The 16,207-nt window shown below is 33.7% G+C and overlaps 1 protein-coding gene across 4 annotated transcripts; it reads left to right on the top strand.

The window, feature by feature from the left end:
• Window positions 1-634: 634 nt before the first annotated feature.
• On the top strand, window positions 635-10,113 carry Larp4B (La-related protein 4B). 4 transcript variants are annotated; one of them, XR_005864623.2, is made up of 11 exons: window positions 635-1,628; window positions 1,768-2,708; window positions 3,226-3,479; window positions 3,549-4,004; window positions 4,101-4,858; window positions 4,933-5,394; window positions 5,493-5,723; window positions 6,236-6,344; window positions 6,521-6,752; window positions 6,817-7,534; window positions 8,167-10,113. XR_005864623.2 is itself a non-coding variant. In XM_040713564.2 (10 exons), exons 2-10 carry the CDS (start codon window positions 2,288-2,290, stop codon window positions 7,062-7,064), a joined length of 3,171 nt encoding a protein of 1,056 aa, XP_040569498.1. In that variant the 5' UTR covers window positions 635-1,628; window positions 1,768-2,287; the 3' UTR covers window positions 7,065-10,113. The 4 variants fall into 4 exon arrangements, 3 of the variants coding, with proteins under 3 accessions (XP_040569498.1, XP_071744815.1, XP_040569499.1); XM_040713564.2 differs by having other exon boundaries at window positions 6,817-10,113; XM_040713565.2 differs by having other exon boundaries at window positions 1,187-1,641; window positions 6,817-10,113.
• Window positions 10,114-16,207: the final 6,094 nt, after the last annotated feature.

The following is a 16,207-nucleotide window of genomic DNA, read 5'->3' as shown; positions in this document are numbered from 1 at the left end:
TGATTGATGTTAGTAGAAATAAATAAAATATAATGTGACGTACAAATTACAATATGTAGACAACATATTTTCACAAATATGTATGATAGTTCATTTTACCAATTTATGGGATAGCAGGTAAAACCCTATAGTTTTTTTTGTTTTCTACTTCTTGACAACCGATACATATATGGTATACATAATTCATTTAATAAGATTTGAAGGATAATAATTGTAGACTATGAACAATTATTTTGCAAATGAAAACTGAGTGTGATAATGTTGTGCCATCCATAAGGGATAATTGTTTTGAGTAGTTGGGTTACATCATGTTTAAAGGTAAATATTGTACCTACGTGATTATTTAGCTATTTTTGATAAAACTTGTAAATAATATGATTCCCCCCTTTCTACTCCTTTATAATTAATAAGATATGTTACTGGCTTCAGGATATTATTATTAGCTTCTTTAGTTCATGTAAGTGTTAGATCTTTGTATAGGCTACATAAGCGTAGGCCTTTCTTTAGTTTTATAACATCTCATTCCATTAGCCCATTACCCTTTATAGACTTCAATGGACCTCAATATCACTGCTGTACCAACAATTTTCGTCAAGTGATCATCATACCCACTTCTCAATAGGGAGGAGGCCCCGGTCATGACCTCACTTCCCCTTAAAATTGATTAAATAATGTTGTTATAAAAAGTGCAAGAAGAAAGAAAGAGAGAGAGAGAAAAAAAAATTATGTTATAATAATATGTATGTAACTACTAAATACATAAAACATCGTGCTTCTTCCGGTTTTGACTTCATATATCGACATTGCTGCTGGGACGAAGGATAGTGCGCGTGCGCTGGATTGTAGGATGCAATACAATATTACTTATTCAAAACGTGTCTATCTATGTTTATCTGCGTGTATAGGATAGAGAAGAAGAAGAAGGAAAAAAATGTATGTTGGGTTGCTGTAAGTTGTAGTAGTAAGGAAAGAAGAAAGCGTGGCTGGATCTGTACCGGGCGTGTTTTTAAAAGAAAGGGCGGAAAAAGTGGATCCTCCATTTTGTAGGAGGTTTTATGAAATATTTGTATGATAAAGGCGTGTGTGCGGCGTGGTGGGGCAGTTTTGGCATAGAGAGAAGGAGGAACATGCGATATTTGATTGGATGATCGAGAAAGCGTATTCCTTTCTTCTTCTTTTTTTTGTCAGATTCCTCTTGGCTCCTGGTGCTGGAGCAGCTCTACCTTCTGAACGAAGTGTATTCTGTTCTATAATTCTAGTTCTCTCTCACTCTCAATGTGTGTGTTTGTGCCTGTTCCTTTTTCCTTCTTCTTCTCTTTTTTCCTTTTTTCGTAGTCTTACTGTAGTAGTGCTAAAGGAGAATAATCTCATCATCGTCATCTCGTCGTCCCCTTTTTCCTCTCTTCTACTGCTTTAGCTCTAGAAGTTGTGGTGGGAATCATCACCAACTGGTTGGGACTACTTGAAGAAGTGTGTGTGAGTGTGAGTGTGTCTTGTACATACATACTGCAACAGTTACGTAGAGTGGGAGTCGGAATACTACTACTGCCACTACTTAGTATTTAGAGCCAGAATCGCATCCAGGAGTAGTCGTCATTCCTCATTGAGCCATCGTGTTGAACCCGCAAGTGAGTCCTTGTTGTGAGTGTCTTGTCTCCTCCTCTTGGGAGAGGAGAAGCTGTGTGGAGTGTTGGCAGTGGGCCAAGACAGTGCTGTGCCCCGTGTACCCGTATGTACTCATGATTGAACCCGTCTTTTGCTTTGCAGATTTGGATCGAACGGATGGATCGGCGTGGAATGTAGAGCGTGCGGATAAGTTGGAATCCTCCTCTTGTTGTCGTCTCTGTTGTTGCCAATTGCCGTTGGGAGCTCGTCGCCTCTTGGTTGGAGCCTCTAGTTTGTGTCGCGAGGGCTCTCCTTGTGCCTCTTCCCTCCCTTCTTCTTGCTCCTCCTCCTCTTCCAACTCCTCCTCCTCCTCCAAAATGTCGCATCACGTGACCTTCACTCCCATGGAATACGCTGCTGCTGCGGCAGCCGCCGCCGCCAACGGATCAGCCAACAACAACGGAAACATTGAAATGATGATCATGCCACACCCCCGCCCCATCATCACCCTCAACAACCCACTTGGGCACCTCATCATGCTAACTATTACGCGGGAGGACAGGGCCACTATGCCACTCCTGCCACATCCAACCCTGCGCAAACCAGTGGAAACTACAACGGTGCATCGCATTACCCACCCCCACCGCCGCCACCTCAAGCAGGAGCACCCACTGCTGCTTTTATGACCTATGATCCCATGGTCGTCATGCAGCAACAGGCTTCACCCCAACAGCCACCTCACATCTTCATGTCTGCGACTCAACCCATGCAGCAGCAGCAACAGCAGCAAGGGCCTCCTCATCCACAAGAAGCCACTAATTCTTCTATTGAGTCCTCTCCTTCTTCCTCCTCTGGTGGGGGATCCTCACAGCCTGTGAATGGCATCCATACTCCTGCACCACCTCCTATTCCTCTTGAAAAACTCAAAGAGTTGCTACTTAATCAACTTGAGTACTATTTCAGTCGGGAGAACCTCGCTCACGATAAATATCTTATATCGCAAATGGATTCGGATCAGTTTGTGTCCATATGCACGGTTGCTAACTTCAATCAAGTTAAGAAACTGACAGCGGATATCGAATTAGTGACGCAAGTCTTGAGAGGTAAGAATGCTACTATTACTTTTATCATAGTATTATTTTCACTTTTATTGATTTATTTTGCTTGCACTATCTAAAATCCCATAATTCAATATTTATAAGTCTTTCAATGTCTTTCCAAAAAGTAATATATATATACATGTATCTCGATGTATCTCAGTAACCATAGTAATATCCATCCTTATCACAAATTTAGCTATCAATAACGACTAAATTTCTTGTTTATTTTAGTGATTTGGTTTAATATTATTAATTTATTTTTCAAGTATTATATTTATCAAGTTTTGTATTTTATTGTTGAATTATAATAAGAGTTTATTGTATGGTGTCCTATTACAAGGCAAGTATTATGCATGAAAGTCTCTTATACATACAAACACATATTCCAACATATTTTATAGATCTTTTGTCATCTTATTTGTTTTATTATACATATGTTTATACTATACATATACTGAATAGTAGATGCATATTATTTTTGAATTTATTACCATTACTCTACACACTTAATTTATTATAGAATCCAACAATGTCCAAGTAGATGCTGATGGTCTGAAAGTAAGACCCAATCAACCACGGTGCACTGTGATAATAAGAGACACACCTGAGAATACGACAAATGAGGAGGTAGAGTTTATTTTCAGTGGTGATAATTGCCCCAAGTTTGTTTCTTGTGAATTTGCACATAATAATTCTTGGTATGTAACATTTGAAAGTGACTCAGATGCTCAGGAAGCCTTTAAATATCTGCGAGAAGAAGTTAAAGAGTTTAAGGTAACGATTTAACTTTTAATTAAAAATTATAATATTTTATATGATCGTATTATATATATTTGTGTTTAGGGTACCCCTATTTGTGCTAGAATTAAATCAAAACCGATGAATAGAATTCCTCCTTCATCTGGTGGTGGAGGACCACCTGTGTCATCATCTGCAACTGCAATGATAACTTCAACCTCTGCAGCTCCAGCAATGAAGGGAAATTATCGTATGTCAAATAGTACAACTGTTGCGCCTGCACAAACTATAACGATGACAGTAAATAGTCCTCAACCTCCTACTGTGCAATATCAGCAGCAAGTAGTACCAGCCTCCGGTTCTGCTCCTTCTTCTCTCGTTGCGGCTGTTCCTCATCAGACTGTTGGAGCACCTACCACTATCGGACAACAACCCCAGGTCTCAGCGACTGTTCAACTTCCTCCCCAAAATTATCCTTTCAATACTGCCACTTCTCTAACTAACACATCGACTATAATGCAACATACTCCAACGTATAATGGCAGTCCAATTGCAATTTACGTAAGTTTAACTTCCAAACTGACAATATTATGTTGCATTTTTGGATCTTGAACATCACTTTATATATAAATTCATGATAATAAAATTTATTTTCAGTCTGTGCCGTCTTACTACTCTCATGGAATCAATTTGCCATGGTACCCTACCAATCCTGTTTTCCCCAATCATGCACCTATGTTCCAGGACAATTCTGTTGCATTTTCTCAAACATCTTATAATAAGCCACTCACTAGTGGCAATAATTCGTCAAACTCTACTCCTGTTGGAAATTCAGGAGTGAACATACAACAAAATAACTCTGGAGGACGAGGAAGTCATAACTATAACAAACCTCGTCGTGGAAGAGGTGGTTCCGTTGGAAGTGGTGTTAGTGATAGGCCTGACCAAAGAGAACCCAGGTCTAGCTACGGAAACCATGGCTACTACAATAGTGGAGGAAATAATAATAGTATGGATGATAGTGGGTACACTAGTGGATATAATTATTCAAGTAATTCACACTATGGGAGGAATAATGCCTCGCGAAGTTGGGATGGAAATTCTTCAAATTCATCTCACAAGAAGTACAGTGGTAATTCCTTGAATAATAATCAATCCCCTGCAAATACTGGACCATCACATTCCTCCTTGCCATCATCCCAAGACCCGAATATCACTCCGGTAAATGCTGGTGGGAGTCTTCACTCATCTAATTCGAACAATGATAATGTTACTATGTCCTCAAGAGGAGGAAAACCAGATCATCATTCTGATAATGTGCATCCATCGTCACATTACAATCATTTTGGGCATCACTACACGAGTAGGTCTTCAATAGATTCTAATTCTGGTAAAGAAGGTGGTCCTCCAGCAAGGTATGCGTTCTCATATTGTGTTCATTAAAACAAGTCATATTAATGTGTGTGTTTGTTTTTTTTCTTCTTCATAGACGAGGAAAACCTACTAGAGGTGGCCGAGGTGGTAGTCGTGGTGGTGGTGGGAATTCAGATGATCGAAATAATAGCCATCATCAAATGAATTCTTATTCTGGTAGTGCTGGTAGCCAAAGAGGAATGAGTGCCTATGGTAATAGTTATCGTAGTGGTGTACAGGGTAATAGCAGTGGAGGTGCAACAAGCGGTGGTGGATCTGCTTCTTCAGAATCTCATCAAGTTCCAACTGTTGTACGGCCTCAACAACCAAGACCCGTATTCGAAATGAAGGGAAATGATTTCCCTGCGTTGCCAGGCTCAGGAGAGTCTGGTGTATCCGTTAAGAACTTGGAAGTTGTTTCCGGCAATGAATCTGTTAAAGTGCCTGGTGGTGTAGTTGGAGTATCAGGCTCTGTTGTACCTGGAAAAAATAATGTGAATAATGCATCTGGCTCTGCTTGGGAATCCAATAGTAATAGGTAATCCATTATTTCAACCTTGATTTTTAAAAACTATATTATGTACATACATTTAAATTCCAAATTATAACATTTTATTCTGTTTTTTTTTACTGTAGATTTTTAGATGTTGTTAAAGGAACTGCTAAAATGAAAGTTTCATCATCAAAATCGGAAGGGTCTGATGAAGTCGTTCCTGTAAGTGCATCCGAGCCTACACTAGCACCCAATGTTTCTAACAACGCAAAAAGCGAATCTAGTCACAAAGAGACCACGGAAAATGTAAGCAAGTCCTCTCCCTCCACCTCCTCTGAAAGCGAACAAGTCATGTCCTCAACTCCTGCCAATAAGTAAGTATTGTTTTTCACATGATCTATCTCAAAGTATAAAATATTCTTTATAATTGTAATTCAATTAAACGAAATCATCTCTCATTTTCACAATTGAAAAAATATTATTGCTGGAAACTTGTATATATATATATATGTATTTAACTCCTCTATACTTTTCCTCAAAATAACATAAGTTAAATTTTACTGCTTTATTATCGTATTTTTATACTTTTGAGAAAGCTTTTCATTTGTGGATGTTAAGAATCTATTTTTAAACCATCATCAGTGGACAAATAGTTGTTTATTTGTGTATATGCCTTATTTTTAATTATTGTTATTATAAAAATATAGATTATTTGAACGTTATTTTTATTTTATTTTTAATGCTTGAAGGGTATTTTCATAATAAGTTATTAATTTGGAAATGTATGATGATGAGTTTGTTTGAATTAATTATTTGAATGGGAAAAGTGTAGATGCATAAATTAATATTTATTCAGTTATATATTTTAGTTTATTATTAATTACAGGCCCACTGACAGTTTTAATGGTGAAGTAGTAGGTCGTTCACACTCAAAAATTACCCCTCCAATTCCTGCAAACGATTCCTCATCTACTCGTACCGCCGCTGCCTCATGTGTAAGATGATTACTACGCTTTATAATATCAAGTCGAATAAACTATGGTTTGAACTACAAAAATATATTATAATTAATTGACTGTTTATAATTACTAATAGTTTACTCAATTTGTACTTTTTTATGGATTTCTATTATTATTATTGTGATAAAACAAGATGTTCACTCTACATTTAGGAAGGAAAGCCTCCTCCGTTATCATATGCACAGGTGATACAAAAGAAAAAAGAAGAGAAAGAGGCACGGGAGGCTGCTGCCGCAGCTGCGGCTGCCTTGACGTCATCTACTACAGCGGAGAAAGGAGCGATAGATTCTGTCAATGCGCCTGCTTCAGTTTCGACTACTACCACAGTCTCCTCTACTGTCTCTAAAAAAACCACGAAAGATGGTATTAAGGCCGTTAACCATGGTAATGCTAAGTTATTAAATGTGTGTTGTTGTTTTTTTATTATTATTATTTTATTTTTGTATAGGCGGAATTAACAAGGAAGAAAGAAATAGTGCCAGCAATAACGATCCTATTCGCATTAATAATGGATCAATTAAACCTAATAATAACAATAGCAATGAGCAAGCTAAGTCAACGGCCAAAGTTAGTGCTTCATCTACACCTACAAAAACTGTATCACCTAAGTCAGCAACAAGTTCAGCGTCCACAGTAGTTAGTGCTTCAACTAACAACAACTCATTAAAGAAATCTTCATCTGCTAATACCAAATGAAAATAGTATTTTTTTGTGGATGCTATTTAAATAATAATATAGAAGGAGATTTTGAAGTGGACATTTCTTGGATATCGTATGAATAATCTTTATTATTCAGTGGTTTAGTTTAAAACTTCTTTCTTTATATTGCATTGCTTGTCATATCGAAAACATTTCCTTCTTTATATTCGTGGATTAGCCTTAATTATTTATTTAACTGATAAAAGTGGTGATTTTTGAAGTGCAACATGTGTACTACTGTGGTGGAGCTGCTTCAAATAGTCTTCAAACGAAGAGAGATTTTTCATTTTGCGTCCATTTATAAAATTTTGAAGATATAGAGAAATTGACTCTTTGATTTAACCACTACTTCTACTACGACTATCAGATGTCTGATTAGTTTTTTTTGTTAAAATTTGAGGGAAAAACCATATGTAACAAGTTTGTGCGCTGGCAGTCTAATAACTCATTTTTATTCAAATTTCCTGGTTAGTGGAAGAATTCATTTCGTGAAAGAAAAAAAAAACTTATATAAAAGTCCATTCAGACCTATCTTACATTCAGAGACATTTAAATTTTCAACGTTTCATTTTTAAAGATATACTAATTCAATTTCCCTTTTCTACTAACTTACCAGAGTTGTTGCTTCTCACCAACTTCTTCTTGTCGTTATTATTCTATTATAATATTAATAATTTATATTTATGAAACAGGATTTAATTGTATGTATTATCCTTTAAAAATGAGGTGTTCTTCTTTCTTCCGTTTTTTGGTCTTAAATATGAACGAACGACTATCTTAGAAAATTGATTTCAAAAAAATAAAAAGTAAAAAAAAATATTTAAAAAAAACTTTAAAAAAAAAATAAAATAAATCGATTCGGTTCATCTTTCATGTTAATTAATTACTGAGACAGTAATACTAGTAATCACTTCAAATTAAACTTATAATTAAGTTGCAGCAGAAAATAATCTCTAATAATTTGTTGAGGGATGATTTGTAATATTTCTGTGTAACCAAAAAACTGGAGCCTCAAGAAACACTTGAAATATTTTGTACATTATTATTTTTTTATAAAATAAGTTTCTTTTTTCTTATTATTAATTTTCTTTATATAAAGTATAATTTATGTAAGAAAAAAATAATGAATAATATGATGTCGCGTCGTCCCCTTGAATGAATCCCGTTTTCCCTTAACATTAGCTAAAAAGTGCCTATTTTCATTATAATATTATCATCATCAATATTTTGTTTAAATTAAATTAATTCTCATATATACTCTACTCTATAAACTCGTCTGTCCTATCCTAAAGATGATACTGCGTTAGTTAATCTTCATGTTGTGGTGAATAAAGCGCAGCATCAATCTAAATTAAATCTTATTTTTTCGTTAAAACATAGAAATTCAAAATACACACACAAGTGAACTATATTAATGTATGTACACATTAAACATTTATATATATTACAAATATGTATATATATATATATTTGATGATAATTGTGTGGTTAGAAGAAGGAGAAGAATAATCCCTTCTTTAACTTTTTTTTAAAATAAAAATATTAAAAAACCACATCCAACCCTATGGTGCTCGCTCTCCTTTATATGTGTGAATTTGTATGTACATTTGTATGTTCACAAATAATTGCAACTTATTTTTTGAAAATTATTGTGAAGAGAGAATCCCACTCAATTTCAAAATATTTACATGTTGTGCATTTGATGATTCTATAACTATTATTATTATTACTAAATACATTTGGAAAATATATTTCTTTTTTTTTTCTTTTCATTTTTTTTCGAGATTGTTATTTTCAAATTTAATATTATTCCTCTCCTCAGAAGGAGACTTAAAGAAATTAAGAAATAATAATGTTTTTGCATCAACAAATATTGTCAGATTAATCGTACTTTGAATAAGTAAGATTTCGTGTTCCCCTTGTTTTTCTTTCAGAAAAGGCTTGTTTTTTTTGCTACACTTTCTGAAAAATAAAAAATAAAACTCCCCTTAATTAAATACAAATTTAATTTCGTGAAATGTAATAATACAGTTGACATTTTTATTAGTGTTAATAATAGACAGGAGTATTGAAAAGAAGATGATTAGTTATTTATGATACAATAATTAATAGCGAATTGTGTCTCTTCTTAAGTACACTCCCGCACACGCCTTTTTGTATGACATTAAAGAAAAATGATTATTATTATCACAGGATTATTTTATAATGGTAATCATCTTCTATTATTATAATATGACAATTCTTCACCCCCCTACTTAGTTCATCAACAACAAACATTGTTTATTATTATTTAAAATATATTATGAAAATAACACGAAAAGAATTTTTTTTAAATAAATAATTGTATTACTAAATTATTTTTTTTTTTTTACTGAAAAAAAAAAAAAATGCTTACTTTAAAAATGCTTTTTTATAAATCATCTACAAGTTTTTTTTTGTCTTTTTTTTTTTCAAGAGTTGTGTTCTTCTCCCCTCTCCTCACTTTTTTAGGGGGGGATAAATATTTTTTTCTTTCTTGCATCTGTTAAATTATTATGATAAACAAAGCTTTGTTGAGTTTTCGCCCTTTTTGCTGATAAATTAATGTTGTAGTCATTCCCCTCCCATCTTGACCAAACAACCACCCACTAATTTTTTTTTCACAATTAGCGTTGATTATATTACGACTATTTTTCGTTATATTTTTTTTTTTTTTTAACTTCCCTTTGAGCCATCCTCAGGGTCGTGGTGATGGTGGTGATGTAAAACGCATTTTTCTCTCGAAAATATAATTTTTAATATTACACCAAAATTTTTCACTTTTTTTTCCTTGTATTTGTTTTTTGTTTTTTTCCGTTCTACTATCATCATCTTTTGGGGAGATTACTGATGTGAAAATAATCTTTGATTTTTTTTAGTAAAAAGAAAACTATTTATTACATTTTTTTTTATTCAAACCCATTTTCCCCTATTGTTATCTTTAGTGTTTTTTTCTTGAAGGAGAAAAAAATATGTATGATAATTGAAATGAGAAAATTAATAAAATTTATGAAGATATATATTTAAATGATTTGATAATTATTATTTTGTATTATTCTGTTTGGGTTGACTTGAGTAGATAAATTACAAAATGAGTCAAATTAAGTAGGTATCAGGGTAAATGGGTATGAGTAGTGTTGAAAATTGGGTGCTTTTTTTAGCTCGCCCGTTTTTTGGAGTTGGCAAACTGAAGGATAAATCTTCTTTTCTAAAGCTGTTATTGTTATTTAATTCCTGAAAAGTGAACTTCTCTTTCTACTAAAAACAACATAATGATATGTATGAAACTGGATTAAAGATTTGTGTTAGCTCATCAAAGATTGAGAGTAATCCGGTTAATTTGTTGAGGAGTTATAAAAATTTAAGTTTTTTGTTACAATCAGGTATCCGGTATTGCTTGGAGATATTAAGTATCGAGAAAAAGACAGTCAAACTCTATCTTAATAATATAAATATGATGCACTTCCCTTTTTCACTTGTAATATGATGAACTAAGCTTAAGCTACTTACACTCGTTGTGACATTGACATTTCTACGTATCAAGTAGTAATGTGGTTTACGCAAACTCAAAAATGTGGCATCGACTGACATACAAACTTTGCTTGATTAATCTTGAAGTTCAGTAGTTTATTTAGTTATTTGTTTAATTCAACTTGCCATATCAGCACCATCTTGCGAATGTTGGTGGTTTTTAAAAATTTGCTCTTGACCTATTAGAATATAATACTTAATGTTCATCAAAAAATAAACTTATGTGCAATAGAAAGGTAAATAGAAATACGAAGTTACTTATACCATAACGTGTGTACAACCGATGTTTGACTTCCACCACACTTTTTAATATTGACGTCATATGATTGGTTGCGTATTGTTTTTTGTTTTTTCAAAATCTGTCTTTCTTGCACCGGCAGTCTGTATGATACGTCAAATTAAAAATTCTAGCAAGCACGATTACTTGATGGTCCTAACCTTGTGTACAATGTTATAAATCCGGTGTGTCTTTTAACTGCCCTATTATTTGTGATTGGTAATATAAAGAAGGAATTTTCGTTTCCCTAGCAGTTGTCATTATCATTTAATTCCTGAGTAACGAACATCCTTTCCTAAAGAGATTCAATTATATTCCAAATGTGATTTAACATTCGTGTGTGCTCATAAAAAACGGAGCGTAACTCTGAGGATTTGTTGCGGGGTTATAATTGTAAGTCCTTGTTGGACTCAGAGTAGAACTGGGCATCGACATAGGACTAACTATCAAATTTCCTTATTTATATCCTTTTTTGCCTTCCTCCATAGTTACAGCTGATTGTGGCTGATCTAATGAAACGTGATGAACATTATTCTTTCTCTCCTCCTAAACCATAGAGATAGAACTACATAGAGGTGACAAGGCATGCGAAAGGCTGCTTCATTGCCTTCAACTGTTCACGTTTGTGGTATAATAATAAATATAGAAATATATTGGATATCTTATTCGAACTCGGGGATTTAAAAGAAATAGAGATACAACAAATCGAAAAGAACTCATATTCTGAATTTTTAGAGACATAGAAGTCAAATAATTTTATCCTCACAAGGAAAACAATTTTTGATTTAAAGAAAACAGCTGTTTTAGTCCTCATTGGATCAAAAATTCATATCAAATTTCAAAAAATATCCTTAGAGCTTGCAAAATAGTTACATATCCATATTGATTGGTGCGGTACATTTGTTTAGTATGGAAACGAACTTACGAATTTAATATTCCTCCCATTCTCTGTTCGAAATCTAAATGTATCTGTCCTCATAATGGATCCTGAGAATGAAAAGGTTGTTCTTCTGGTTCATACTCCTATGGGGTTGGATGTAATTCAAATTTAGGTAGTTTGAAGTAAAGGATAATTCATTTTCCACAAATTCTCAAGAGTATCTTAAACAGTTAGATCATACCATGTGTTAGAACCATAAAACGTTTTGGACACAATGAGAAGCCTTGAAGAACCAGAGGTATGTCAATATTTTTTTTCATTTTTATTACAAAAATATCGACAAAGAACATAAACACCTTCCCATCTACTGTCATTACCCCCCCCAAAGATGCACATAAGACTTAATGTTATTAAAATCAATATGATATACTAACTTTGTATTTGCATAAATTCAAATTATATTTTGATTTCAAAAAAAATTCTTCATATTGAAACTAAACATTTAAATAAAAAAATCATATATCTGTTTAGAGTACTTCCATCTTTTTTAATTTTATTGTCAGACATAATGTCCAACAATACTTTTTTCATGCGAAGAAAAAGATATATTTTTTAAACCAAATGAATAAAGGTGATATAATGATTATCAATTCCTTTTGGCGTTTCTAAGGCATGTCTTGATAATCCTTTGAAGATGGCTGACATATTCATATTAGTAAGGACTTATATTAGCAATTTTTCTGGAATGTTAATGTTTAAGATTTACTTCGACATTGCCGCAGTTTAATTTAAAACCTGTCTCAGTAGAGTCGTTTTGATCGTTTATTGCAATGATTTGACGTTGTTCATCAATAACATTGGCTACAGTTAAAAAGATAGTTTCATCTTGTGAAATATAGTTTCAGTTGACATTTTGAATAATTCCTCTACCAGCATTTTTCTAAAAAAGATATAATAAAAATTAAATATTTAACATTAAAAACATAAAAAGGAACCAAAATTCAACCACTAAACATTTCAAATATTACCTAAAAACAAATATAAATTGTTTCAGACTTGGATTGAAACCCCATCCATTTCTTTGCCTGATTGCAGCAAAGATATGTTACAAATGGTATTGCTGACATCGCTGACTTTATTAGTTCCACAAGATGCCTTAAAAAGTATAAACAGGCAATTAAGCCTAATGGCCCAGTGCGTCGCCTATAAGCAATTATTTTATTCTCGTCACTTCTTGTGAAAACTTCAAACATATGAATGAATATTTTGAATATTTCATCTACTTGAACTATATTAGTTGGAGACAATGCTGCTTTAGTTTGTAGCCTTACTTGGATCAACTATTCATAATATCAAAAATCTTATCGTGCAATTCAAAAAATTATGCCATATTAAGAACATTTTCACTTTCAAACCCAGAAATTTTGTTTTCATGAACCCATTTCAATGATCTAACGACCTAGTTTGACTTTAGATGAACAGCTAATTTAACTCTCATTTTGCAATTTTTAAATGAAATATGGCGTACTGTTAGCTTATTACCAAACCTAAGCTCATGTTTGGACTCAATTTCATGGAATTCTTCGAGATAAGACTATCTAATAACACTTTTATTGGGCCATATAATGGTTTTGTAACCCTCATTATCATCTGACGTTTTTGGCCATATGACGAGGATCGCAGATTGCAACTACGGTTGTATTTTTGTATGGAACCATACTTATATTAGCAATTTCATACTCCTTAATAGTTAATTACCTTAGTTCGAAGATTGCAGACGAGAAAATTTAATGCCAAGATGTTCTAGCTAGCTCCATCCATTCAAATGGATCTAACCATAACACCGGCTTCAAATGCGAATACCATAGCTTGACAAATGATTCCTGCAAGAACAGATGCTGGAATTCCCTTGATTAAGAAATAACCGATAGGTAATTTCCAAAAGCTTTTAAGGCCAACGAGTATCACAACAAGGCATTCATTTGCTTGTATATCTGCGTCACCGTTGCTTTGACCACCAAAGTCAACATAACCAAAATAAGTTCCTACCTTATTATCAAATTCAATCATCTGTTTAATGGACATGTCATCTATACAGAGGCTAGCCTCTTTAAAATAAGGATAATTGCTCCGGCGTTTCAGCCTCTCAAATGCTGGTATATGAAATCTAGGATTGCAATACATGCTGTCTACATATCTTTGGATTGTGCGCTGACTCGGTAAACTCAGAAGTTGAGAAATAAAATCAAATACCTTTGAACTGTAATACAATAGAGTTGGAACAAATAAGATCAGAATGTTTGTTCTCTGTGGGCCTAATTAAGCCAAGCAGCCAAGTAAAAATCATTTTCATCTATATATATTTCTTTCGGGAACAGACAACCTACCCCCCCCCCAACGAACTATCTCCCGACCTTTAACCCCCGACTAACTACCCCTCTTCCTTTAACCCCGGCCAAATACCCCCTGGACCCTTTAACCCCCCTCCATTTCTATTTTTACTATTGATAATTACAGTTATTACAGTTAGTAAATGGTAGAAGGCAAAAGTAATAAATGTATGTTATGATTATCTGGAGTGGTTGTTGAGCTATAAAACTTTCAAGTTCGAACCGGAGAGTAATTATGAGTTCTATAAATCATCAAAATTTTAATACTAAAATAAATAAAAATTTCAATTAAAATAAATACTTAGCTTGTTTGTTTAATCATAAGCATTATATATAAGATACAATAAACATTGAGTTTTAGTAGGTTATTTATACGAGGAATTTAGGCATTGATTATATTGAACATGGACACACATGATGTTATAATAAATGTCTGAGAATGATTTCCGGATAACTCCTTAAATACGGTGAAATAGAGCTATGCATATCCAAAATAAATAGGTTAATTATATCTAATTTTTAATATGTGTTTCAACATCACAAAAATCAAATAGAATCATCCAAAATCTTCGTTGGTGATATCAATGGCATATATGTAATGGAAAGATTCAAAATACTGACTTAGATGCATAAAATTATTATCTCGTATTTGATGAGATATATTAATTAATAATAGTATGTACGTATCACTAATGTTTACGTCATTAATCGTTAAATCATTGACTCCTTGGTTAAATTAATAATTACGTTTGCATGGTTGTTAAAAGGTTGAATGTTTGGTCGTATAGTTGCTATTTATTGTAATAGGGGGTGAACTGCTAGGGATAGATGGTTCTGGGGGTAGATGACCTGAGGGGTGAAAGGCTTGGGGGGTAAAATGAGTTAATTGATCGCGCGTTAAAGGACGGGGGTAGTTAGAACCCTATAATCATTTCTTTCTCTATGTCCTAAACATTCTTCAAATTGTCAGGGTTACCATGTTGATTTTCGGTTTTTTTTAACATACCCATTTTACACTGGATTTTCATCATTGGTTATTTGGCAGTGAGATATACTCGATTCTTAAGCAATGATCAGGCATTCTTATTATCACCACAGGTATGTTTACACAAATGTTCCATATTGTAGAAGTAGTTTATTTTTAACAGTCTCCATGAAATGTTCATGAGGGATGTTGATAGTTGTCTTAACAATAAAAATGACCTTGATGTAAGGACAGTGAATCTATTTCTGCTGTTAGTCCATATATAATTCATTTGAGAGAACACTCTCTCTACTGGCGCATTACTGCTGAGTAAGTATATGACAACAGACAAAGTGGGTAAATACTGTGATCCATCTCTGACTGAGTGGTATCTCAATTTCATGAGTGATTCCCCCTTTAGGAACTCCTGCAGGGTAGAAACCTCATCCAACAAATAATATTCTTTGATTTTCACATTGAGGCAGTTTTCCTGCTGTGTGGTTGTTGCCTTCTGGATCTCTTCATGCAGAGGTTTCTTTTTTAAAAGGAGACAGTGCAAGTCATTTAAATGTTCTGTGTACTTTCTCCAAGCTTGCAAGTAGTTCATATCCGTTATAAATAAATAGTTAGTTGCTTTGAGAAAGTTTTCTTTAGGAGTTGCTTCTACAAGTTCCTCGAACAGTTGCAGCAGAATCCACAGCACAGCGGCCTTGGCCTTCAAGCTTCTTCACCGTTTCACTAAATATTACCATCTTTCTCTGGGCAAAGGCAAGCTAGAATCAGTGAATCTTCAAAAGAACAAGACATTTTCTTCACAAAAACGAAAGGCTTTAAGTGGTACATAAATTGTAACCACTCTTTCTAAAGCATGGAGAGCCAGCGAACGTTACTGTGTCCTAAGATGTTTAATACTCTTGGCCAACAAACTCAGAAAAGCTCATTAATCTTTCCATTCTAACAGTGTAAATATGAAAATGCCCAATATTTTTGTCAGCAGGCACTGTTCCATAATGTAACCAAAACAGCAATAAATTTATGAACAGTGCCTGCATGTAACCAAAACAGCATTAAATTTATGAT

The sequence above is a fragment of the Lepeophtheirus salmonis genome, chromosome 5 (assembly GCF_016086655.4).
Source record: "Lepeophtheirus salmonis chromosome 5, UVic_Lsal_1.4, whole genome shotgun sequence".
In the NCBI taxonomy this organism is placed as follows: domain Eukaryota; kingdom Metazoa; phylum Arthropoda; class Copepoda; order Siphonostomatoida; family Caligidae; genus Lepeophtheirus; species Lepeophtheirus salmonis.
This window is presented reverse-complemented; position numbering and strand designations above follow the sequence as displayed.

Bases quoted from the DNA above. Each gene is read 5' to 3' on its own strand.
- Larp4B (XM_040713564.2), top strand. From the start codon at position 2,288: ATGACCTATGATCCCATGGTCGTCATGCAGCAACAGGCTTCACCCCAA. The intron at 2,709-3,225 runs GTAAGAATGCTA...AATTTATTATAG, and splicing joins AGTGACGCAAGTCTTGAGAG to AATCCAACAATGTCCAAGTA. The intron at 5,724-6,235 runs GTAAGTATTGTT...TATTAATTACAG, and splicing joins TCCTCAACTCCTGCCAATAA to GCCCACTGACAGTTTTAATG.